This window comes from Hirundo rustica, chromosome 13, assembly GCF_015227805.2.
Source record: "Hirundo rustica isolate bHirRus1 chromosome 13, bHirRus1.pri.v3, whole genome shotgun sequence".
NCBI classification, from domain to species: Eukaryota; Metazoa; Chordata; class Aves; order Passeriformes; family Hirundinidae; genus Hirundo; species Hirundo rustica.
In genome coordinates this window covers 19,006,673-19,032,943 of record NC_053462.1, presented here as the reverse complement: position 1 = coordinate 19,032,943, position 26,271 = coordinate 19,006,673, and the positions used below count along the sequence as shown (strand labels likewise).

General features: G+C 48.1%; 1 protein-coding gene across 4 annotated transcripts in view; it reads right to left on the bottom strand.

The window, feature by feature from the left end:
• Positions 1-18,769, bottom strand: part of MAP2K5 (mitogen-activated protein kinase kinase 5) — a 133,772-nt gene extending 115,003 nt beyond the window's left edge. For 3 of the 4 annotated variants that reach the window (XM_040077340.2, XM_040077342.2, XM_040077343.2), the window contains exons 1-3: positions 18,583-18,769; positions 5,429-5,477; positions 1,404-1,471 (exon numbers count right to left, since the gene is read on the bottom strand). In XM_040077340.2, the coding sequence (XP_039933274.1) occupies positions 1,404-1,471; positions 5,429-5,477; positions 18,583-18,717 (252 nt within the window). In that variant the 5' untranslated portion in view covers positions 18,718-18,769. Of the gene's footprint in view, positions 1-1,403; positions 1,472-5,428; positions 5,478-8,341; positions 8,549-18,582 lie in introns of those variants that run through there. The other variant, XM_040077344.2, reaches the window with a different exon arrangement.
• Between the last annotated feature and the right edge of the window lie 7,502 nt (positions 18,770-26,271).

The window sequence follows — 26,271 nt, the reverse complement described above, 5'->3', positions numbered from 1 at the left end:
AAAAAACCCCAAGGAATTCTGGTGGGGAAGGATCTCCAGAGATCTGCTGGGCCCAGCAGCAGGAGGAGCTGGAGCTGCTGGACCCAAAGAGGGACGGAGAAGGAGCTGAGAAGGTCAAAACCCCAAAAAACACACCTGGGCCACGGAGATGCTCTGAGGGCTGGGAGAGCTGGGAACGTTCCCCTGGAGAAGGGAAGGACCCAGGGAATCCTCAGAGCCCCTGGCAGGGCCTAAAGGAGCTCCAGGAGAGCTGGAGAGGGACTGGGGACAAGGGCTGGAGGGTCAGGACCCAGGGAATGGATCAGAGTGGGAAAGGGGAGATTTGGATGGGATCTGGGGAAGGAATTCCTGCCTGGGAGGGTGGGGAGGCCCTGGGCTGGAATTCCCAGAGCAGCTGTGGCTGCCCCTGGATCCCTGGAATGCCCAAGGCCGGGCTGGAGCAGCCTGGGACAGTGGGAGGTGTTCCTGCCACGGTAGGGGCAGCACTGGATTTAAGGGATTTAAGGTTCCTCCCACCCCAAACCAGTTTGGGATGTTCAGAAATCCCTCCCAAACCCAGCCTGGGATCCTCTGGAATCCCTCCCCAAACCACCTTCGGCTGGTCCCAAACAGGGCCTGGCTCTGACAGCTCCCAAGTTGATTTATAGGAATTTATATCCTCCTGGCTCAGAGAGAAAAATCTCCATTTTTTTACCCTCTTGCTCATCAATTTCCTTTGAAAATAAAAGTTTAAATGATTTTTTTTTTTTTTTTTACTTTCTCTGAGCTCTATTCAAACGATTCCATCCCCACCAGTAACTGCACCCTTCCCCTTCTGCAGGAGATTTATATTTATGGGGCTCCAGACGGATTTTACACCCCCCTACCTACACAAAGGCACGCACAGCCACATCTATCTCCCCTCGAAAAAAAACCACAAAATACCTCTTTAAATCCTCTCTGAATATCGAAGCCTGCAGCTACAATGAAAACTCCTCTGTTAGGAGGGGTGACACAGTCTCCAGATGAAAGTAGATTTTGAAAAATTTTTAGAGCCCAGGGGTTCATTTTTAATGAGCCGTTACTTTAAGTACTGCATAAAAAATACAAGAAATTGATAGTCCATTTAGCCTGCACTATACCTAATGCAAAAGTCATTAAGATGCATTATTCTTAATGTTTATGATATGATCAGTAAGTGAGCAAGGCTTTTTTTTTTTTTCCTTTCCTTTTTGAAAGCACGGCCACGTATCTCGTGTGAAAACACCTCAGCCTCACCCAGGAAAATCCAAATTTGGCTTTAACACGGGGACACTGCCCAGCTCACCACTCTGGAACAGGCAAAAAAAAAGCCCCAAAAAACAAGAAAAATTGATAAATACAGGGGGGGAGGAAAAAAAATAACCAGGAATTGTTGTACTTACGTAGGACAGCATGGCCTTCATCTCCTCATCACTCCTGACCGTGATCCGATCCCCGTCCTCATCCTCATCTGCCAGAGGAAGGCACAATTTTAACAGGCAGGGTTTAACCTGCACTTTGGGCAGCAAATAAAAATGAAGAAACAAAAAAAAGAAAAGCCAACTGCACAAGCACCCTGAAATAATAATGTACAACAGCTCCAGTTATTAATTGACAAGAGCGGTGATTTTTGTCTAAAAAAGGGGGCACAAAGTGCTCAGAACTCCACTCTCAGCAGTTCTTTTATTGCCAGAACCTCTCCTGAAGCTGGGCACCTTCTCCGAGCTGGAATTCCCTCCCTGAACCCACCAAACCGTTCTGCTGACAAACGGAAGGGTCAAGCTGCCAAAAGTGCTTCCGTTCTCCCAAATTCGGTTAAACTCGGGCAATTTCACTGAGATTCATCCAAACTTTCACTGTAGGATTTTCATTTTTTTTTCTTTTTTAAATTTCTAGTAATTCAGAGAGTCCCAGAATGGGTTGGAAGGGACCTTAAAAATTCTCTTTTTCCAAACTCTCTGGAAGACAGGGACACCTCCCACTATCCAGCCTGGCTTTGGACACTTCCAGGGACCCAGGGAGAGCTTCAGCTTCTCTGGGAATTCCATCCCAGGCAGGAATTCCTCCCCAGTATCCTCCCTAACCCCACCCTCTGTCAGTTTGATCCCATTCCTCCTTGTTCCAGCACATCCCTGGATGAAAACTCCCTCCTGCTCCCAGTTATGCCCAAGAATCCGAGGGAAAACAAACAAACAAACAAGGGAAAACAAACAAACAAACAAATCCAAGAATCAGGGGGGAAAAAAAAATCCAAGCCAAGGAATTCAAATTGTGTGAGAAAAGGAGTTTGTTCATTCTGCCTCTGAAAAAGTGATAATGAAAAAAAAAAACCAAACCCCAAACAACAAAGCAATGTAGAGGAGGAAAACATAAAAACCTCAGAATTGGACTTTTAAGCGTCCTGGAACTACTGGAACACCACACATCCACAAGAGGGATCAAAGGGAGAGCAGAGGAGGGATAAATTTATGGATGAAAGGTCTGGGGAGAGGGAACAGACTGAGCTGGGACCATTTTAAAAAAATGGAAAAAAAAAAAAGGAAAACTCTAGCGAAATATTCATAAGAATTCCAGATTATTCCTTATGAAATGATTGAGAAATTAACTCACAGTTCCCAGCTGCAGAATTCCTGATGGTGGTAGAAACAGAAGGAACTAAAAATACGGGGATGAAAAGCCAAGGAAAAATACCAAAAAACCAAAAGCCTAATCTAAAGTAATCAGGGAAAGAATAAAACCAGAAGGAAATCTGCCCTGAACTTGAGCAGAGCTCCTTTGCCACCCCACCACGGGATCCAAAAACAGATTCAGAAATATTCCCAAGCTTCTCTCCCTGCCTGGAGCACAGCAATCTGATTCTCCAGCACATCAGGGAAGCAAGAATAGAACCAAAAAAACCCCAAATCCCCCCAGTCCCGGCTGGAACTTTGAACACCCCTTAAAATGGAGGAGGAAACCCTGACAGGGCAGCAGAGTGCAGCAGATGGCAAACCAATATTTTGCCCCAAAATCTCAGGAAGGTGGGGAAGGGCAGAGCTGGGATAGAGGGACGGGGAAGGGCAGAGCTGGACAGAGGGACGGGGAAGGGCAGAGCTGGGATAAAGCATGGGGAAGGGCAGAGCTGGGACAGAGGGACGGGGAAGGGCAGAGCTCGGACACAGGGACGGGGAAGGGCAGAGCTCGGACACAGGGACGGGGAAGGGCCGAGCTCGTGTCGGGGGCTCCTTTTTAGGAGCTTAAATTCCTCGGCATTCAGGTGGTTTTAGAGTCCTGGCCCTCTACAAAGCTCTGTGCCAAACGCAGGAAAAGACGGAGTCTTCAAGGTTACATGCTTCGTTTATTAGTTCTTATCTTACAATTTTCTCAGTGTCCAAAAGATGTTTGCCGCGGCTCGGACATCTGGTGACTCCCCCTGTCTCTGGGCTGCCCTTATCTTTTACACTAATTGCTATGTATTCTTTATTTACTATTTCTTACCAATGTCTATCACTATTACTAAAAAGGTCATCTTTACTCTGACCCAATCCTCACTAACTACTTTGTGCCAACGTCACTGCAGAAATGGAGTGAGGGAACAAGAAGGAAGAAGAAGGAGACAACGCCCCAAATTCTCCATCTTGCCCTATTCACTTCAATGCCAAAAATCCCAAACTCACTGTTTTTTCACCCTGTGATATACTAAACTACTATTTTTCACACTCTTGTGGCCTGCAATGCTTCCTGCAGCGCAAGAAGCCTCTCCCATGGACTGAAATCAAATCCAGTGTCTGTCTGAGCCCTGGGCTCTGGGCTGGGGTCCCAGACCCCCCTGCCCAGGTCCTGACCCTCCAGGGCAGCCAAAGGAATGCCTTGGACTCCAACAAGCTCGGACAGAGGGACGGGGAAGGGCAGAGCTTGGACAGAGGGACGGGGAAGTGCCGGGTGTTGCCAGTGGGGTTTTTTGTAGGGATTCGAGGAGGAAAATCCACATCCAACTCCAACAGCCAGAGCAGAGGGAACGCTGGAGGTGAGAACACCAAAATAAAGAGCACAAAACCCCAGGCATGGGGACAATTATCCCCAGCAGAAGCAGCGGTGGAGAACAAAAACTTCCGAGCAGCAAAACCCAAGCGTTGGAAAGGGGAGGGGGAAAAAAGGAAAAAGAAAGAAAGAAAAAAAATCCCTTTAAAAACCCGGCATCGATTTCCATAACATATTTTAGATGCCAGTTAAATGGCAGGGGAAATGGGCTCGTGCAGCTGGAAATGACAGACTAGAGACACGCAGGGAAGGCACAGGAGCAGATGTTGGGAGGCACAGCCGAAAAATCAGAATTTTCCAGGAAACTCCTGCACATGGCTCCATCACTGTGGGCTGCTGCCCCTGACGGCAGCGGCTGCTGCTGGAGCATGAAGTTCAAACAAAGCTAATGTGGGACGTGGGAGGGATGCAAAACAAATATTAACGTGCCGCAGAACGAAATAAAATATAATACATATATATAAATGGCAAGGTTCTGGAGGTCGGTTTTGCTCGCGTTAAAAAGAGGGGCAGGGGAAACGCCGAGGCACGGAAATAAAACTTCTCCATTCCTGCGGCATTTTAGGAGGGGAAAACGCAACGTGTGAAGAGAAAAAGCTCTCAACAGGACCTGAAGGACCATAGATCGTTATCTCCTTCGATCGTCTGCAGACAGAACGAGGCGCAAAGCTCTCAAAAAGCTCTTAAAAAGGGGAGAAATGCTGCTAAAAACGAGAGGCCCCATCTGGAGCCTGCGGGCCCGGCATCCCCCTCACGCACGCCCCGCAATCCCCTCCCCGCATTTTCATCTCCAGGAAAGGGAAACGGGAAAAAAATACAACAAAAGTGAAAAGAGAAAAGGGAAACGGGGAAAAAATATAACAAAAGTGAAAAGAGAACAGCAGGAGCCTTCTCCATGTGGAAGAAAATCTCCACTTTTTCGGTATTTTATCCCCTGGGACACTCCCCTCTGCAGGCGATTGCTCTCCAGATAGGACAATCCCCCAGGAATCCCCTCAAAAAGAAAAAATAAACAGGTTTAAAGACCTGATTTTAGTCTAAATACTCGCTGGGAGGATTGGAGGATTACAATTTTAAGCTCAGACCTACAGGTAGTTTATACTTTTCATTTAATTTGAGCAGTAAAATTGCACTGAGGAGTAAGAGCACGGTAAGGTCAGGCTGGTAATTAAAGCCACTTTGTGGAAATATTTCAGATGTGATTAAATAATAAAATATTGCTTGGTTTAGTGCCATTATTAAAGTTGCATTAACGCATAAATATTTAACCGTGACACATAATGAATATTATTTCTTTTCAAATAATAAATATAATAAGAATAACAAAAATAACAACAAAATATTATTATTTTTTAAATGACAGCCCAGCAACGTGACAAAGGAATCGGTTGATAAAAGTCACACTTACACTCAAACGCTGTGGTCGTTGCATCTGGCAAAACTTGACCAATGACATCCTAAAGATGTAAGGAAAAATTAGTTAAATGTCAAATGGGAAAAGCCTGATTTGCATTAAATCACTTTAACCCCACCCCACTGCCCAGAAACGAGGAATTTTTTAGGGCACAGCACAAACCTGCACCAATCATGATGTTTTTCTCCTCCCCCTCCACAAAAACTTTTTTTCCCCAAATTTCTCCCTCATAACTGCAAACAACTCCGTGGTCTCTGCTCTTGCAGGTGAAAAAAAAAATCAATTTATTTCCTTAGGTTATAAAAAAATGGGCACCTAACTGATCAAAGCCACTCATAAAAGGAGCTATATGTATTTTTTTTCTTTAAAAAAACCTGTTTTCTCCTGTTTTGAGGGCTCTGCCAGCCTCAGCTGGGATCTGAACTCCTCCAAAACTCAGGAGATGCGTTCAGATACTGAGGGAGAATTCACTGGAAACACCCAAAGAAGCAGAGAGACAAAACCTGAGGCAGCTCCACAACACCAAAACACAAAAATATTTCCAGTTCCAATCCCTGCTCCAACCTAGAGTTTTTTACCATTTTTCCAGCCAAAACAAACCAACATTTCCAGTTCCAACCCCTCCTCCAAATCCAGCCTTTCCTGCTGGTACCAGAGAAAAACTTTTACCATTTATTTTTCCAGCCAAAACAAACCAACATTTCCACTTCCAGTCCTGTCCACCAACCCAGATTTTTTTTTTTTTTTTTTGCTGGTACCAGAGAAAAGCTTTTACCATTTTTCAGCCCAAAATTTCCACTTCCAACCCCTGCTCCAACCCAGCCTTTTATTTATTTTCTTTGCTGGTACCAGAGAAAAGCTTTTACCATTTTTCAGCCCAAAATTTCCACTTCCAACCCCTGCTCCAACCCAGCCTTTTATTTATTTTCTTTGCTGGTACCAGAGAAGAGTTTTTTACCATTTTTCAGCCCAAAATTTCCACTTCCAACCCCTGCTCCAACCCAGATATATTTTTGCTGGTACCAGAGAAGTGCTTCTATAATTTTTCCAGCTTTTCTCATTTTTCCAGCCTTTCCTCTGCTGCCAATCCATCAGGGCTCTGATCACTCCTGTCCCACCCAGCACTGCCACGGAGTGAGCAGAAATTAACGAACGAAATGTGATCAGGAATTGATGAATTAAATGAGGATTTATTGCGGCACATCCACCGGGAGCCTCTCAGGGTGCTCAACACCCACCCTGGCCAAAGCTGCACTCATGTCCTGGCACTTCTGCTCTCCCCATTTCTCTCTTTTCATCTAAAAGCCGAAATTAAAGATTCTGAGACGCAATTAACGACACGGCGAAAGCAGCACAAGATTTCCGCGGAGCCAAGCGAAGCAAGAAATCATTATAAAACTTTCTCGTGGTGCTTCTCCTCGGTTTGGATGCTGAAATAAACCGAGGGATGAGATTCAAACTATTCATGGCACACAAGAAACGTGCAGTGGGGCTCAGGTGTGGAACTGTAAAATTGTAGGGGCAAAAAATACCCCCAAATATTTCCATGTTGATAAAATTCTTCCATTCCCCGGGGTTTAGCAGCCCTCTGTCAAAAGCCAGTGTTTCTAATAAGAAATATTATCTTCTTGCCTACGCAGAAGACTGGACTAATTATTTCTAAATCTGTTCATTTAAACACTGAAAACTCCTCAGCAAACACACTTTAATTGTGTCAGGTTTGAGACACTTGTAAATATTCGTCTATGGGAACACAGATGCTTCTAGGAAATGGATTTAAAAATGGAGTTTAAGGGGTGTGGAAGCATCAGAGGCAGCTCTGATGACCCCAAAAATCTGCTTGGAAAACTCCAAACCTCCCAAAGCCCTGAGAAAACTGAAATAGCAATTAAAAAAAAAAAAAATCTTATTTTCCTGTACCCCTTCAGAATAACTTTTTCTGCGTACCGAGACTTCTTTAATAGGTCTAATAATAAGTGAATTATTCACCCCAACTCTTGCACTAAATGAACACCAGCAGCCACCAAAACTTCGCTCAACTGGCAATAATTCTGTAATAATTTAATAACAATGAAATCAACATATCTGGGAGGAACCAGCCTGGCAGGGAGTGGAGGGAAATCCCATCATCGTGCATTTCCCAAAGCCTTTGCTCCACCCCATTTCCGTGCCCAGGCATCCCCCAGACCTCGGGCTGACCCAGGATTAAAGGATTATTCGAAATTTCAGAGGATTACACGTGCACGGGGATTTCCTACTATCACAACAGAGATCACGAACAATAAAATACCACAACTCGTAGGCGTTGCTCGAGTGCTTCTGTTTTATCCCACAGAACCAAAAGCCTCAAAACACGAGGAGGAAAATCAGCTGCAAAAGGAATTCCAAAATCAGATCTGTTCCCTGGAGGAGCACGGGTGAGGAAGCAGAAAATGCAAAAGCTCTGCTCAAATGCCGGTGTAAATATTGAAGCCACACCTCTTGTGTTTCACTTAAAACTTGTTTTATCTCGCTATGACAACGTGAAGTTACCCAGAATTAAGACCAAGTGTTAAATGCTCCAGCAACAAGAGGAATGCAGACAGCTTGAGGGAAAAAAAAAAAAAAATAAGCTTATTGTAATCAATTTAGTGGGGCCTCAAAAAATAAATCTATTTACTGGTGGCTTACACACCTGCAAAGCTGATACACAGAGAACTTATCTAAAGTGACACCACAAAGAACAATGAAAATGAGGATAGAAGTAAATTTGCACACTAGCCTGAAAAGCTGCAAGGCTACACTCACTGGGAGGCAAAATTAATGAAAATCAGATTAAAAATCACCCAAAAGTATCAAACAAAAGCCTGCTGGCCTCAAGGATGATTTTATGGAGCTTTCTTAACACCAACAGCCCGTGGGACCCACCTTGGAGGAAGAGCAGCCTTCCTGCACAGCCAGCTCACTCCTCAGGGATGCAAGTTCTGGGATGTGCACCTGCTTTTGGGACTGGCCCCAAACACGGCTCTGCAGCTCCAGCAGCTCCTAAAAACTCCTTGGCACACGGGCACAGGAGCGGGATGGAGCCTGGTGTGCTCCAGCCAGCCCCACGGGATTGCTCAGAGCCTGAGAAAATTCCTGCATCTCCTGTTTGGGTCTGGCTGGATTACTGTCCCCCTGTGATCACCTCAATGGGGAACACCTGAACTCTCCATTAATTGCTCCTCCAGCAGAGGAACCCTCTGGAATTGCCTGCCAGGTGAGAGGAATCACCCAGAGGAGGGGTCAGCCCCATTCCTGCCCTCCCACTCCCAGGCGGTGACAGACCCAGCTCCTCTGAGTGGGTCAGAGCCTTATTTCACTTAATTCCTGTATTTACCTGACCCCCCACTCCTGAGTGGATCAGAACTTGATTTCATTTATTTCCCGTATTTACCTGACCCCCCACTCCTGAGTGGATCAGAACTTGATTTCATTTATTTCCTGTATTTACCTGACCCCCCACTCCTGAGTGGATCAGAACTTGATTTCATTTATTTCCCGTATTTACCTGACCCCCCACTCCTGAGTGGATCAGAACTTGATTTCATTTATTTCCTGTATTTACCTGACCCCCCACTCCTGAGTGGATCAGAGCTTTATTTAATTTATTTCCTGTATTTATCTGACCCCCCCACTCCTGAGTGGATCAGAACTTGATTTCATTTAATTCCTGTATTTATCTGATGACCCCCCCCCCCCAACTCCTGAGTGGGTCAGAGCTTTATTTCATTTAATTCCTTATTTATTTATCTGACTAATTTAGTACAGGTGAATGCTGTGATGGCCCCTCCTGGAACACAACCATCAGCACCCCAATGCAGCAGGGGATAACTGAAAATTCTCATCACCACCAGAGGTGTGCCAGCACAGAAACAGTGGCACAGGGTGCCCAGAGCAGCTCTGGCTGCCCCTGGGGTGTCCCAGGCCAGCTTGGAGCACCCTGGGACAGTGGAAGGTGTCCCTGATGGCAAGGGGTGGGATTAAAGGTCCCTTCTAACCCAAATAATCCCCCAATTCTCTCACTACTGAACATGAGCATGACAGAAACTGTGATTTTGAACAAAACCAGTGACCCTGGCATGATCCCTCTGCCTGTTCCCCAAGAGATCCTCATTCAGCCAAACCACACCAACACCTCCAGTTCCACAGCCCTGCCCCAACCCAGATTTCTTTTTTTTTTTTTTGCTGGTAAATCCTTAAAATCTTTGCTGGTAGAGCCTTAAAACCATCTCAGCAGTGAAAAGCCATGAGCTCTGAGACGTTCCAGGCTCCAAGCTTGCCTGACTTGCCCTCCTTCCTCATCGTTTCACTGCCACGTGGCTCGAGGTCACTGCCAGCGTCACTCAAGATCCTCTGTCACCCACTGACCGCAATTTCCCTGCTTTCTTTGAAGGAACCAACCTAAATCTGCAATAATTCCGGAATAGCAAAGCATAGTCCAAGCCTCAGGGGTTGTTTCACTTCATTTTGGGAAAAAAAAAAAGAAACGGAAAACATGAAGAAGAGCGTGGAAAAAACAGACAAAAAAAAATCATTTGCTCCGCTTTTGTTTAAGGGTCACCCCAGGTTTGTTGCGTAAGCACCAAGGGGAAACTGCCCCTCCCCAAAACCTCCCTGGTCTGTCAAAAGCTCTGCTCCCACTCCTCCACCTACAGAAAATCGTGGATAACGCTACATGTTGGAAAAATGAAAGCTGGAATTTCTGTCACCCCTTCTGCGACCCTCTAGGCCCGACACTGAACATTTCCCTGTAACCCCCACGTGCCCTTTCTGCAGCATCAAAACCTGGAATCAACATCCACAAAATCTCCCTCCGGCGCTAGTAACAGAAGGAAAAACTGAGCATGCACGTGTGGGAAGGTTTCCTTCGGAGAAAGAGGGGCACGCAGAGCCCCTGGGGATGGGGATGGGAGGTGAGGAGGGCACTGCCGCAGAAAGCATCACTGCTGTCCTAGGTTACAATGTAAAATGTGCCCAAAGTATGTATTCTATCACCATCTACATGAAATGTTGTTGTGCACCACTGTTTCCCGTGCCCCCTCCCTCCAGACTATCTTCTGTTAATGGCCCATCAATACCGTCCTGCATGACTCATAGATAACTCTCCCCAGGAGCTATCTCTGTTTAATAGGCAATCAAGGACCCATTGCAAAACTGATAAAATGATATCAGTCCATTGTGAGATGCTCCACCCAGGGGGAGGAGCCAAGCATTCCCACCTGGATATAATCGGGGCCTTGGGACAGCACAGGCAGCCTTACCCACTGGACTCCCAGAGGACAAGAGCTACCAGACCTTTCTGCAAGAACACTGCTTCAACAAGACCACTTCATCTGGACTGCCACCACCACGGTTTCAGGTTGTATTCTGACTCTGTCAGTGATCTTTTGTACCATTGCATGTGTTTTATTTTATTTTACTTTTTTTTTTTTTCCTCTCCTATTAAATTGTTTTTTCTGACTTGGAGTCTCTCGCTGGTTTTGCCTTCAAGCCAGCACATATATTTTGGCGCCCAACGTGGGGCAGGAGGTACTGAGAAAAGTCAGAATTACAATTTTGTAGTGAGGAAAAAAGAAACAGCTGTCCGCTATGATGCTCAACATGCTTTCATATATCTTATACCTAGCTCTCTACATTTTCCCACACATGGGGCAGTATTTGCCGGTCTTAATGCTCATGTGTAGACCAGGGTATGGTACCAGAATTGCTGTATTGGTCTATTATGTTTATTGTATGATAACCTCTGAGGCAATGAGCATCATTCGGAATATATACTCTATTTTGTGTTCTTGTCCTGGTCCAGAATGCTACATCTGGGCTCTCAATAATCGCACCCAGCCCCTGTGGGGAGGGGTAAAGAATGATTTTTTCCAGTCTTTTAGGTATGGCACAGCAGTTTTCAAAAGTATTGAGTTCTCTCTAGGTGCCAAGGACAGCATAATATTGTTGTTAGTTCTGCTTTGCCTTCTCTGCACGGCCTGCACCATGTTTAGAAATCAAACACTACATGGGGTGGTGCAGCGTCTCCTTGAGGAGGAGGGAAAAAGAAACAAATGCAAAACAACGGCATCCGTGTCTACACAAACTGTCGTAGAGGAAACAGGAACCGCATCTATGCAGACTGTCACAGAAGAGAAAAGAACCAAAAACAAGGCAACAGTTTCTGCATCTACTCAGACCATCACAGAAGAGAAAGGAACCAAAAACAAAGCAACAGTTTCTGCATCTACTCAGACCATCACAGAGGAGAAAGGAACCAAAAACAAAGCAACAGTGTCAGTGTCTACACAAGCTGTCACAGAGGAGAAAGAAACCAAAAGTGCCATCAGCATCTCCACACAAACTGTCACCGAAGCAGAACAACCTAAACCAGTGGCAGTTGCCCCTGTTCAGAAGAAGAAATCAAAGAGCAAATCAGTCCGCATAATGACTGATGAGGATGTGGCAGGACCTTCGCACCCAGCAGAAGAGACAGAGCCAGAGATCATCACCCGCTCTCTATCCCTGGGTGAACTGCGTGACCTGCGGAGGGAATTCACCCGCCAGACAAACGAGTCCATCCTAACCTGGCTGCTCCGCATCTGGGACGCTGCAGCCAATGACACCATTCTGGATGGAAGTGAGGCCAGGCAACTGGGATCGCTGTCTCGGGATGTGGTCATTGACCAGGGGATCGGGAGAACCCAACAAACTCTCAGCCTCTGGCGGCGACTGCTAACAAGTGTGAGGGACAGATACCTTTGTAAAGAAGACCTCCAGGTGCACCAAGGAAAATGGAGCACAATGGAACAAGGTACCCGATGCCTGAGGGAATTGGCTGTGCTGGAGATCATTTTCTCAGAAGACGAGAGATTTCCTAAAAGCCCAGATGATGTCCAGTGCACATCGCAGATGTGGTTGAGATTTGCACGGCTTGGACCAGAGATGTACTCCCGTTACCTGGCAACGCTGCAATGGAGGGAAGGTGAGGACAAGGTGGGCGTCTTGGTCAATAAACTAAGAATTTACGAGGATACTGTCACCGCCCCATTTCGTACCCATGTCTCATCCGTGGAAACAAGGCTGGCTGAGCAAGTCCGGAGCTTGATTGAAGAGGGCCATCAGAAACTAAAAAAGGAACTTAAGGAAGAAATTTACCACATCTCGCCAGAACCAACAAGAGTCTCTGCCATTAGGAGCAGGTACCCACCAGCCAGGGAGAGAGCATACACTCCACGGGGTAACCTCTGGTCTTTTCTTCGGGAACATGGAGAAGACATGAGGAATTGGGATGGAAAACCCACCTCCTCCTTAGCAGCCCGGGTACGTGAACTGAAGAGAGAGACACCTACCACGAAGAGCTCATCTAGAGCCAACATTGCTCCAGTCTCAAAGGCACAGAACCCCAGACAGTATAAGAAGAATGATATGACTGATCCACTTGAAGGGACCTCAGGAACATATTTACAGGAAGAAAGCAACGTGTACCATGACCAGGAATAGGGGGGCCCTGCCTCTAGCCAGGTAGAGGAAAGGGACAATCGGATCTATTGGACTGTGTGGATCCGATGGCCTGGCACATCTGACCCACAAAAATATACGGCTTTGGTTGACACTGGTGCCCAATGTACCCTGATGCCATCAAGGTATGTAGGAACAGAATCCATTTCTATTTCTGGAGTGACAGGAGGGTCCCAGCAGCTGACTGTATTGGAGGCCGAAGTGAGTTTAACCGGGAATGGATGGCAAAAACACCCCATCGTGACTGGCCCAGAGGCCCCATGCATCCTTGGCATAGACTACCTCAGAAATGGATACTTCAAAGATCCAAAAGGATATCGCTGGGCTTTTGGGATAGCTGCTGTAGAGACAGAAGACATCAGACAACTGAGTACCTTGCCTGGTCTCTCAGATGACTCCTGTGCTGTGGGACTACTAAGAGTTGAAGAACAACAGGTACCAATCGCCACAACAACAGTACACCGACGGCAATACCGCACCGACAGAGACTCTGTGACTCCTATCCATGAGATGATTCGGAAACTGGAGAGCCAAGGGGTGGTCAGCAAGGCTCGTTCACCTTTCAACAGCCCTATATGGCCAGTGCGTAAGTCCAGTGGAGAATGGAGACTGACTGTGGATTACCGTGCTCTGAATGAAGTCACCCCACCACTAAGTGCTGCTGTGCCAGACATGTTGGAGCTTCAGTACGAGCTAGAGTCCAAGGCAGCAAAGTGGTATGCGACCATTGATATTGCCAATGCCTTCTTCTCCATTCCTTTGGCAGCAGAGTGCAGGGCCCAGTTTGCCTTCACCTGGAAGGGCATACAGTACACCTGGAACCGACTGCCCCAGGGGTGGAAACACAGCCCCACCATCTGCCATGGACTGATCCAGACTGCACTGGAAAAAGGTGAGGCTCCTGAACATTTACAGTACATTGATGACATCATTGTATGGGGGAACACAGCAGGGGAAGTCTTTGAGAAAGGAGAAAAGATCATCCAGATTCTGCTGAAAGCTGGTTTTGCCATTAAGCGAAGTAAAGTGAAGGGACCGGCCCAAGAAATCCAGTTCCTGGGAGTAAAGTGGCAAGATGGACGGCGGCAGATTCCCACTGAGGTCATCAATAAGATCATCGCCATGTCCCCACCGACCAGCAAGAAGGAGACACAAGCTTTCCTAGGCGCCATAGGTTTCTGGAGGATGCACATTCCTGAGTACAGCCAGATTGTGAGCCCTCTCTACCTGGTCACCCGCAAGAAGAACGATTTCCACTGGGGCCCTGAACAGCAGCAAGCCTTTGCCCAGATCAAGCAGGAGATCGCTCATGCGGTAGCCCTTGGCCCAGTGAGGACGGGACCAGAGGTGAAGAACGTGCTCTACTCAGCAGCCGGGAACAATGGCCTGTCTTGGAGTCTTTGGCAGAAGGTGCCTGGGGAGACTCGGGGCCGACCACTGGGATTCTGGAGCCGAAGCTACAGAGGATCTGAAGCCAACTACACTCCCACAGAGAAGGAAATCTTAGCCGCCTATGAAGGACTTCAAGCTGCCTCAGAAGTAATTGGCACTGAAACGCAGCTGCTTTTGGCACCTCGACTACCAGTGCTGGGATGGATGTTCAAGGGAAAGGTTCCTTCCACGCATCATGCCACTGACACCACATGGAGCAAATGGATTGCCCTCATCACACAGCGCGCCCGTATTGGAAACCCGAATCGCCCTGGGATTCTAGAAATTATAACTAACTGGCCTGAAGGTGAGACTTTTGGATTATCTTTTGAAGAAGAGGAAGAACAAGTGACACGTGCCGAGGAAGCCCCACCGTATAACGAGCTACCGGAGACTGAAAGACAATATGCCCTTTTCACTGACGGTTCCTGCCGAATTGTAGGCGCTAACCGGAAATGGAAGGCTGCAGTATGGAGCCCCACACGACGAGTTGCACAAGCTACTGAAGGACAAGGTGGATCAAGTCAAATTGCAGAACTTAAAGCCATCCAGCTAGCTTTAGATATTGCCGAACGAGAGAAGTGGCCAAGACTCTATCTCTACACCGACTCGTGGATGGTAGCTAATGCTCTGTGGGGATGGCTGAACCGCTGGAAAAAGGCCAATTGGCAGCGCAGAGGGAAACCCATCTGGGCTGCTGAGATTTGGCAAGACATCGCCGCCCGAGTAGAGAAGCTGACCGTTAAGGTTCGACACGTGGACGCACATGTGTCCAAGAGTCAGGCTAATGAAGAGCATCACAACAACGAGCAGGTGGACAAAGCCGCCAAGGTGAAAGTATCACAGGTGGATCTAGACTGGCAACACAAGGGAGAAGTATTCTTAGCCCGTTGGGCCCATGATGCGTCTGGTCATCAGGGGAGAGATGCAACATACCGATGGGCCCGTGACCGAGGGGTGGACCTTACTATGGACAACATCTCACAGGTCATCCACAACTGTGAGACCTGCGCTGCAATCAAACAGGCCAAGCGGGTAAAGCCTCTGTGGTACGGTGGACGATGGTTGAAGTACAGGTATGGGGAGGCCTGGCAGATTGACTACATCACCCTTCCCCAAACCCGCCAAGGCAAGCGCTATGTGCTAACTATGGTGGAAGCCACCACTGGATGGTTAGAGACCTACCCTGTACCTCATGCTACTGCTCGGAATACTATCTTAGGCCTTGAAAAGCAGGTCTTGTGGAGACATGGCACTCCTGAGAGAATCGAATCAGACAATGGGACCCATTTCAAGAACGGCCTTATAAACACCTGGGCTAGAGAACATGGCATTGAATGGATATATCACATCCCTTATCATGCACCAGCTGCCGGGAAAGTTGAACGGTGCAATGGGTTACTTAAGACTACCCTGAAGGCGCTCGGTGGGGGGACTTTCAAAAATTGGGAACTGAACTTAGCAAAGGCCACCTGGATGGTCAACACTCGAGGGTCAATCAATCGAGCTGGTCCTGCCCAGTCTGAACCCTTGCACACAGTGGATGGAGATAAAGTCCCTGTGGTACACATGAAAGGCATCTTAGGAAAAACTGTTTGGATTAATCCCACATCAAGCAAAGGCAGACCCATCCGTGGGATTGTTTTTGCTCAAGGACCTGGTTCCACTTGGTGGGTAATGCAGAAAGATGGGGAAACCCGTTGTGTACCACAGGGAGACCTAATTTTAAGTGAGAACTGAGTGTAGGGTTTCATTCTGTATATGTGTATATTTATCTATCTAGCTGTAAGAATGTATTAATTTAGGTATAATGTAGATGGTCATAGAATAAGGGGTGGATTATGTCCTAGGTTACAATGTAAAATGTGCCCAAAGTATGTATTCTATCACCATCTACATGAAATGTTGTTGTGCACCACTGTTTCCCGTGCCCCCTCCCTCCAGACTATCTTCTGTTAATGGCCCATCAATACCGTCCTGCATGACTCATAGATAACTCTCCCCAGGAGCTATCTCTGTTTAATAGGCAATCAAGGACCCATTGCAAAACTGATAAAATGATATCAGTCCATTGTGAGATGCTCCACCCAGGGGGAGGAGCCAAGCATTCCCACCTGGATATAATCGGGGCCTTGGGACAGCACAGGCAGCCTTACCCACTGGACTCCCAGAGGACAAGAGCTACCAGACCTTTCTGCAAGAACACTGCTTCAACAAGACCACTTCATCTGGACTGCCACCACCACGGTTTCAGGTTGTATTCTGACTCTGTCAGTGATCTTTTGTACCATTGCATGTGTTTTTATTTTACTTTTTTTTTTTTTTTTTTTTCCTCTCCTATTAAATTGTTTTTTCTGACTTGGAGTCTCTCGCTGGTTTTGCCTTCAAGCCAGCACAACTGCACACCGAGTTTTTCTTCAGGCTAAGGATGCAGTGAAGAAACGGGATAAACACCCACTCCCATTTCTGGAGCACCCCTGTGCGCAGATGGACCAAAAAATCACAGCAGGGAAGGGGCTGAGGGACAGGGGGACACCACAGAGCCCCAGCCCGGGCAGGGAAATGCCACCAGGAGCCCCAGCCCAGGCGCAGAGCCCGACGCTTTTCCTGAGCAGGGAATATTCCTTCCTTCCTTCCCAAAGCACGACTTCAGCGAGGAGGGGATGCCTGATCTGGAGAGGAGCGGAGCTGGGGACTCTGAAGGCTCCTTCCAGCCCAACCCACGGCACCACGCTCCTGCTGGGATCCCCCAGCTCCTCCCGAAACCTCCGAACGCCGGCGAAGCCCGGGACGGGGTTTTTGTCAATCCCTACACAAAATCCACTCTCCCATTAAAACTTTCCGCCAAAACACACGGCAAAAACAGAGCCGGGGATGGTGGCATCCCCCGCGCTGGCAGAGGGGTCCCGGTGACATCCCCCGGGCTGACAGAGGGGTCCCGGTGACATCCCCGGGCTGGCAGAGGGGTCCCGGTGACATCCCCGGGCTGGCAGAGGGGTCCCGGTGACATCCCCGGGCTGGCAGAGGGGTCCCGGTGACATCCCCGGGCTGGCAGAGGGGTCCCGGTGACATCCCCCGGGCTGGCAGAGGGGTCCCGGTGACATCCCCGGGCTGGCACAGGGAATCCCGGTGACATCCCCGGGCTGGCACAGGGATCCCGGTGACATCCCCGGGCTGGCACAGGGATCCCGGTGACATCCCCGGGCTGGCAGAGGGGTCCCGGTGACATCCCCTGGGCTGGCAGAGGGGTCCCGGTGACATCCCCGGCTGACAGAGGGGTCCCGGTGACATCCCCGGCTGACAGAGGGGTCCCGGTGACATCCCCTGGGCTGGCAGAGGGATCCCGGTGACATCCCCGGGCTGGCACAGGGATCCCGGTGACATCCCCGGGCTGGCAGAGGGGTCCCGGTGACATCCCCGGCTGGCACAGGGAATCCCGGTGACATCCCCGGCTGGCACAGGAATCTCGGTGACATCCCCGGCTGGCACAGGGATCCCGGTGACATCCCCGGCTGGCACAGGGGTCCTGGTGACATTCCCGGCTGGCACAGGGGTCCCGGTGACATCCCCGGCCGGCAGAGGGAATCCCGGTGACATCCCCGGGCTGGCACAGGGAATCCCGGTGACATCCCCGGGCTGGCACAGGGGTCCCGGTGACATCCCCGGCTGGCAGAGGGAATCCCGGTGACATCCCCGGGCTGGCAGAGGGATCCCGGTGACATCCCCGGCTGGCACAGGGAATCCCGGTGACATCCCCGGGCTGGCAGAGGGGTCCCGGTGACATCCCCGGCTGGCAGAGGGATCCCGATGACATCCCCGGGCTGGCACAGGGGTCCCGGTGACATCCCCGGCTGGCACAGGGAATCCCGGTGACATCCCCGGGCTGACAGAGGGATCCCGGTGACATCCCCGGCGGGCACAGGGGTCCCGGTGACATCCCCGGGCTGGCAGAGGGGTCCCGGTGACATCCCCGGGCTGACAGAGGGATCCCGGTGACATCCCCGGCTGGCAGAGGGGTCCCGGTGACATCCCCGGCTGGCACAGGGGTCCCGGTGACATCCCCGGCTGGCAGAGGGAATCCCGGTGACATCCCCGGGCTGGCACAGGGAATCCCGGTGACATCCCCGGGCTGGCAGAGGGGTCCCGGTGACATCCCCGGCTGGCAGGGAATCCCGGGCCGGGCCGGACTCGCTCACCAGCACATCCCTGAAGAGCAGCTGCGGCGCGGAGTGCACGGTCCAGTCCACGGCGGCTCCGTCGGGGATCCTGATGCGGATGACGAGCGCCTGGCTGTCCATGGCGCCGCAGGGGCCGCAGAGCAGCCAGAGCATCCCCGCCCCGCGGGCTCACATGCTGCGGCCGCGCCGGGCCGGGCCGGGCCGGGCACAGCCTGCACCGCCCTCCCGCAGGAAGGAGCCGCTGCCCCGGAACCAAAACGGAGCCCCGGGAGGAGGGGATGTGCGGCGGCGGCCGCGGGAGGAGGAGGAGGAGGAGGAGGAGGAAGGGGAGGCGGTGCCAGGGGCCGGGAGGAGGCGGCTCCGGCTCCGCCAGCGCTCCGCGTTGTTTTCCGCCTATTGTGCGCTGTGTTTTGAGAGGAGCGGCGCAGCTAAAGGCGAATCCGGCCGGGCCCGGCCCAGCCCAGGCCGGGATTCCCGGTGGAAGCGGTGCCCGTGGGTCACAGGGAGCGGCTGGGGCTGCGGGGGAGCCCGGGGATCGCTCCCGGTTATCCCAACGCACACAGACAAATACACACAAATACAACACACACAGACACAGGTACACATACAGAAACACAACGCAAACACAAACGTAAACACAACACACACGCAGACACAACACAAATACACACTAACACAACCACAAACAACACAAACACACAACACAAACTCAACCACAACAGAAACACGAACAAAACACAAATACAACACAACACAAACACACACAGACACATACAGAAACAGAACACAAACACACAGACACAAATACAGAAACACAACACAAACACACACAGACACATACAGAAACAGAACAGAAACACAAACACACACAGACACAAATACAGAAACAGAACACAAACACAAACAGAAACACAACACACACACAGACACAACACAACACAAATATACAAATATACACTAACACAACCACAAACAACACAAACACAACACAAACTCAACCACAACAGAAACACGAACAAAACACAAATACAGAAACACAACACAAACACAACACAAACACACACAGACACAAATACAGAAACACAACACAAACACAGACACAACACAAATATACACACTAACACAACCACAACCACAAACAACACAAACACAAACCACACAACACATACAACACAAACACAACACAAACAAACACAACCACAGCCACGCTGCCCGGGGAGCCGGGGCACTCACAGCCCCTGGAAGTGTCCGGGGATGTCCGAGCGTGGCACTCGGGGACACGGCGGGGTTTGGGGGTGGTGGGTGAGGGTTGGGCTCGGTGACCCCCAAGGGATGTCCCAGCCTCCGGGGTTCTGTGCCCGGCTCTGCCCATCTCTGTCTCGGGGTCCTGCGGAGCCAACTGGGAATGGGCATCAGGGATGGGCACCGGGAATGGGAACCGGGAATGGGCATCAGGGATGGGCACCGGGAATGGGATCTGGGAATAGGAACCAGGAACGTGATCTGGGAATGGGCACTGGGAACGGGCACTGGGAATGGGCACTGGGAATGGGCATTGGGAACGGGTACTGGGAATGGGCACTGGGAATGGGCACTGGGAACGGGTACTGGGAACGGGTACTGGGAATGGGCACTGGGAATGGGCACTGGGAACGGGTACTGGGAATGGGCACTGGGAATGGGCACTGGGAATGGGCATTGGGAATGGGCACTGGGAATGGGCATTGGGAACGGGTACTGGGAATGGGCACTGGGAATGGGCTCTAGAGCAGCCCAACACCTGCAGGAACAGTGAAGGCACCCGGAGCAGCTGTCCCACACATCACCGTTCCTCCACATCCCAGATCTCCAGCGGATGTCCCGGTTCAGTTCTGGCATCACTGAGTTTCCCCTGTGTGTCAGAGACGCAACTGACCCCAGCCCGGTCCAAGCACGATCCATCTTTCTGATGGAAGAAAATCCCCGCCCGCCTCAGCAACAGAGAAGGTGTTTTGACAGCTCTGCAGTCACAGAACACCAAATTCAGCTTTTAAAACACGCTTTTCACTGCCACAAGTCACAGGGAACGCTCTCGGCTCCGCACAGCTCTGCAGCGTGAAACAACCCACTTCTTTTTTTTTTTCTTAAGAGAACAGCATTAATCTCAATTGTGGGCTATTGATCTGTGCATTTTATCACACTCTCTCACATTATCATCTCTGACAAACTGGACTATTTGAGTTATTTTATCAATTTAGAGGGGGGGAATGGGAGGTACATTTAATTCCTGAAACGTCTTCAAGCTCCTTCATATTCGAATTCTGCTTTGTCTGAGCTTTAGGAAAAAAAAATAATAATTCAATGGCCATTAACAGAGATAAATTCTGTCTCTGTTCAATAACTTTATAATTTAGTTCCTATACTAAAAATTAATAGAGCCCCAGCTCCTAAGGATCTGAGGGACTGGTGGTGCTCACACAGACATCTTTCTGCTCAAATGAACCTTTTACCTGCAGTCCCTGTGTACCTTTCACTCAGCTCCATTTCAATCAGATTCATTTTCCATTAAATTTTAAAGAATAGGACACAAAATGATGGAATTTCTATAGACCCGCAATTTTTCTAAAATGTCTTCTTCATTTACGAGACTATGGGGAGAACCAACTCAATTTGCCAAATTTGCATAAATATTACGTCGATTTTCCAGGGCTAATCATAACCTTAATCCCTATTTCTGGTGTGTGTAATCAAACTTGAAGGGTTTTTATACCTTAAGAAGTACAGCACATCACACATTTATTGATACAGGTTTGGTTTTGCCACAGACTTCTTTAAAACCCAAGTCGAATCAGAAATTTTCATTTGAAATGCACCATTTGAAACATATGCTATTTAATCTATCATCCTGCAGAAGTTTTGCTATGAGATGTCACCAACATTTATATTTAGGTATTATTCCTTAATACTGGAATATTGGGGCACATTGGTGTTGCGAGAACACAATCCGTGATTCTTTAACATGAAACATTCTCCGAGCTCTGCATTTGAGCAGCCCAAGAACCTCCCCTGAAAAAGTTCAAGTTCCCAGTACGAGGATTCCAGAATCCCCATTCATAAACAACGAAGCAGCCCGATTTTCCCCACTAAATTCAGACAGCACAACGTTTATAACCACATCTCCAAAGCCACGTCTACCCAGGAGGAGACACCACCCCAAATCTGCAAAGAACGACGTATCAACGCTTTAATTACGGCACGGTGGAGCCCCCAACTCCTCTAAATTCTGGTTTTTATCTGTGAGGGGGAAACATCCTCCCTCGGTGGCTCCCAGCAGCTGCCACTTGCAGTGTGCTGCTGCTCTCTGCTGCTTTCCAGCGCCGCTGGAGAGGGCTCGGAGCATCCCGAGGTGGCCACGGCAAGGAAATAAATATTTATTTTTTCCAGGGAAAAGCAGAATGCTGACGCAGGAGGGGCGGGAAAAACCATTATCATCCCGCAGGAGTCTCGGTGAGGATGGAAAAATGCTGTCTCACAGTGATTTGCTTAGCGGGATAATTTTGCAGGGCCCTCCAAAGGCAAGGAAAGAAGTTATTAGTTGTTTAATTCCCACTGCAAAGGAAGTCGCCCACCACGAGCCATTTTCTATCTTCGCTGTGTCACAAACAGCCTGTAGTGGAGTTTTGGGCCCCTCCACCAGAACTCTGTAGAAGCTGGAGGGAGGGAAAGCAGAGCTGACTCCCCAGGGCTGGCCGTGCTCTTGAATATTCCTGTCCCAGGGTGTGGATTCAGGCTTTCCTCGCCCTGAGGAGGGAGGTGGGAGCTCACTCTCAGGAGTGGATCATGGAAAGCTCCCAGCAGGAGCTGCAGTGAATTAAAACCAGCATCAGGATTCCCAATTCCTCCAATCCCCTCGGATAAAAGGGCAGAGGCGCAGGGGAGATGCTGAGGATAGGAAGTGCTACGATTTCATCCTGGATCCTACTCAGCATCTCCATTCACCTCATCATTACCAGAGTTTTTCCAGCTATGACCTAGGAATAATGTGTATTTATCACGTAACAGGCTAAATAATTCCCATTTACCTCTCAAAATATTTCAGAATATTGTGTTACCCGTGCTGTGCCACCTTACCTGTCATTCAGACTCCGAGTATAAAACACACCTGGAGGAATCAGGATCTCTTCAATTTATCATCCCTGCACCAGTTCCTAGGTTGGAATTATAAATAACAAAGGACAAACCCTCATTTTCCTAGAGAAAAATGGCACCTGATGGTTGTTTTAGGAGCACAGGTTTTCCTGCTTTTTTGGAAAGATACTAATACCTAACTTTCTGTATTTATAAATAACATACCATGGTGAAATTCACTTTTTTTTTTTCCTTTCAATTGCCTGTGAGAGCAGCAAACTGAGATCCCTTGGGCTTGTGAAAAATAGGTCAGCAGTGTCCAGGCTTTCTGAAGGCATTCTTCCCTGAAATGCCTCTCCTGGAAAGACTCACCAAGTGCAGCGTGGGCAGATGCAGATTTCTGAAAAATGGCATCAAAACTTCCAGCACTTCCACCACTGCCCCTCCCAGGCACTCTGCAGTTCCTCTGGAAGAAGAAAGGACCCAAATCTCAGGAAATAAATTCGTCTTATTTTCAGTTCCCAGGGAGATTCACTGGCCTCAAACAGATCTTTTAAAGCTCTTTTTTTTTTTTTTTTTTCCACAGTAAACTCGCCTTGGACTGAAAGAAAACAACAGTAAACTTGATTTAGGCTAAATTAATAAATATTTTGTTTGAAATGATGGATAAATGTTGAAAAAAAGCAGATTACATGGTGCACAGTGACAAGGTAACTCCAGCAGTTGGGCTGTGTGTGGTTTATGATGCTCCTGTACCCCTTCAGACCAGCTCCAGGGGCTGCGTAATTGTTTTTCTGTCAACCTATAAATTCTTGAGTAACAACAAAATTATTGTGATTTTTCTTCCTAAATAATTCATATCTCACAAAGTACACAAGCAGGCCCATGAATCGCTGAGCATGTAACAATCACATCTAATGGCATTTCTTCTTTTTAAGGAAAAAAAAAAGGGTTTGACTTCGTAATCTTGTTCAAAAATCAGTGTCCTCATCTGGAATTTACATTTGGATCTTGAAAGTTCCCTTGATTAGAGTTTTTGTCTGAAGGACTGCTTTTAATCATGTTTTCCACTTTTAATTCTATTAGGATTATTAATATCACCGCAAGTAATAAATTGGTTTTATAATGAACTGCAACAGGGCTCATAAACTGTGCTTAAAGTGATGCAATTACTTTCAAAATCACTCTAAGTTGTTTGCATTCTACTTTTTAGGACTTAAATGCAAAACCAGCCTCTCATTCTTTCCTAGAAATGAATTAAAACTTTTAAGCAAACTTGCAATGTATTAGTGACAATTTTTATTCTACGTTCCCTGGCTGCAATGCTGAAGCTGCCACTTTTTCTTAGGTGTATTTAAACTGAAAAAAAACCCAACCCAGCCCAAAATTTAAATCATGACTTCTATTTCCAGAAATAGGGAAAGAAATCAAGCTAAGTCTCAGAATTATTAACTTACTTTTCTGTAGTGAACATGATTAAGGGGTGACAGCAAAAGCCAATATAAATTAAATGGCCGCAGTAAATAATACATGAAGCAAAATCCCCTTTGTTTCAGGAAAAGTTGCTCTAAACCAGAGGCCTAAGGGCATCCAACTATTAAAAAACACCTAAATTTCATTCAATAATAATAACATACATCAGGGAGATCTATAATTATGGTCTGTGAGGAGATTTAGGTCCACACACAAGGTAAGGTGAGGACAGATTTAAATTCTGCCCAAGTCAATGGAAGGTCAGCAGGAGAAAAGCTCTGGATATTGCTCCAGGGAAAGAGAGGGGAGCAGGAAAAGAGCACAAAACCTGATTTTTCAGATAATACCAGAGTGCTAATCATAAATATTTAGGAGTTCCAATCCAGTCTTTAAATCCAGAATTAATTTACAGTAGGGGGGAAAAGAAAGTTAAGAACTTTGTGTTGAGCTGGGTCCACCTGCAAGTAGTTCATCAACCGGTGGTAAAGAGTGCTGTTAAATCTAAAAATATTTAAATAAAATGGACAGCCTGCAATGTTTGCATCACCAACCCCAAAACTTCAGGGGAACAAAAACAAACCAACCCACCAATGTTTGACCACAACTTGGAGGAGACAACAGCAGAAAAGGGCATTTCTTGGGGTAACTCATTAGCACTGCAGAGTCTCTGGTGAAAACGTTTATCAACCATACAAAAAGGCCTGAAAGTGAAATATAGTAATTAAGCCTTCTGAAAAATTAACTGAAGCCACACCATTTATCGATCGTGTGGCTTAAGTCATTTTTCAGAAGACACAGAAGATTTTATAAGTATAAGTAGTTAAAGATCCTGCCCTGGCTCTGCCATTGGAGTGCAACCAAAGAGGTAAAAAAGATCAGCTGAAGGTGTGTTGATTACCACCTTATCTTTGAAAGGCAATTAAGCACCTCAATCATTGCAACAGGATTTGATTGTGCAGCCTTTATTGGACATTGATCTTTCAGCAAAGCAGCTGCATTTCCCATTAATTTACAGCGGCAGAGTTTAACTGGGACACCCGAGCCCGCTGACCCGGCCCGGGGGTGACAGCAGCAGCTCCTCCAGCTTCAGGTGCCCCCGATAATCATTATTATTTAAAGAGGTGCTACGAGGAGGAGCCACCTGATCCTCGGCGTTTCGTTTCTCTGGAGTAGTTAAGGGAGGTGGAACAAAGCTCTGGGACGTCATCTCTCCCTCGTTTAAACATCAGCAAAGAGATAATTAAGGCCAGGCTTGCAAGGGGAACTAAATGTATTTCAAATCAAATCTGTCCGAAGGCAGAGGGGGCATCTTTTGTGGATCACTTGTTCCTGAGGGCTGCAGAAATTTTTGAGGCAGAGTGGTACAAATCTTGCTGGCCCTCAGTACCTCGCATTCAGGCCAAAACCTGAGCGATAAAAAAAAAGATGTTAGGAAGCTGGTATTTATAGCCAAGCAAGAGCGAAAAGTCAGGTGAAACAAGCTTGAAAATAAGCAACTGGGGTTATATTCATACCTGAAAATGATTTCATCGTGATTTAATATCTCAAGTTATCCCGTACAAGCAGCTCCCACCCCAGCCTCAGTGAAAGGACTGAGCCATCCCATATTTGCACTCTGCCCTCAGACATCTCCCAGTTCATCCTTTAGCACCACCAACTCCCGAGGAGCAAGAGGTCCATTGATTTTCATGTAATACAAGAAAATATTACATCTGCTTAATTGTTACACAGTGAGGTCATTGAACGAGAGACGAGGGCTCCGTTTAAGGCTGCCAGCGGCGCGGGATTGCAGCGATCGATGGGGCACTTTGTCAGGGATGTTCTCTGAGGAGCCCTGCCCAGCACCGCGTGCTGCTGCTGCATTTACTGGGGAACAGGTAAGCACAGTCAGCAGCGCCCATTGTCAGAAATCAAACGAGCTGCAGCCCCAGTGCAGAGCTGTGTTTATGGGCTGGTAATTAAAAACCATTTTATCAACCTTGTGTTGAGCCGAAAGCGTTTACAGCCAGGTATCGATGAGCTCGGTGGCAATGAATGAATGAGCGCTATTTGACTTTAAACTTATGAGCTGCAGTGGCAAATGGGCTCTAGGAAAAACGCAAACTGCAAGTTTTCTCATTAACAAGG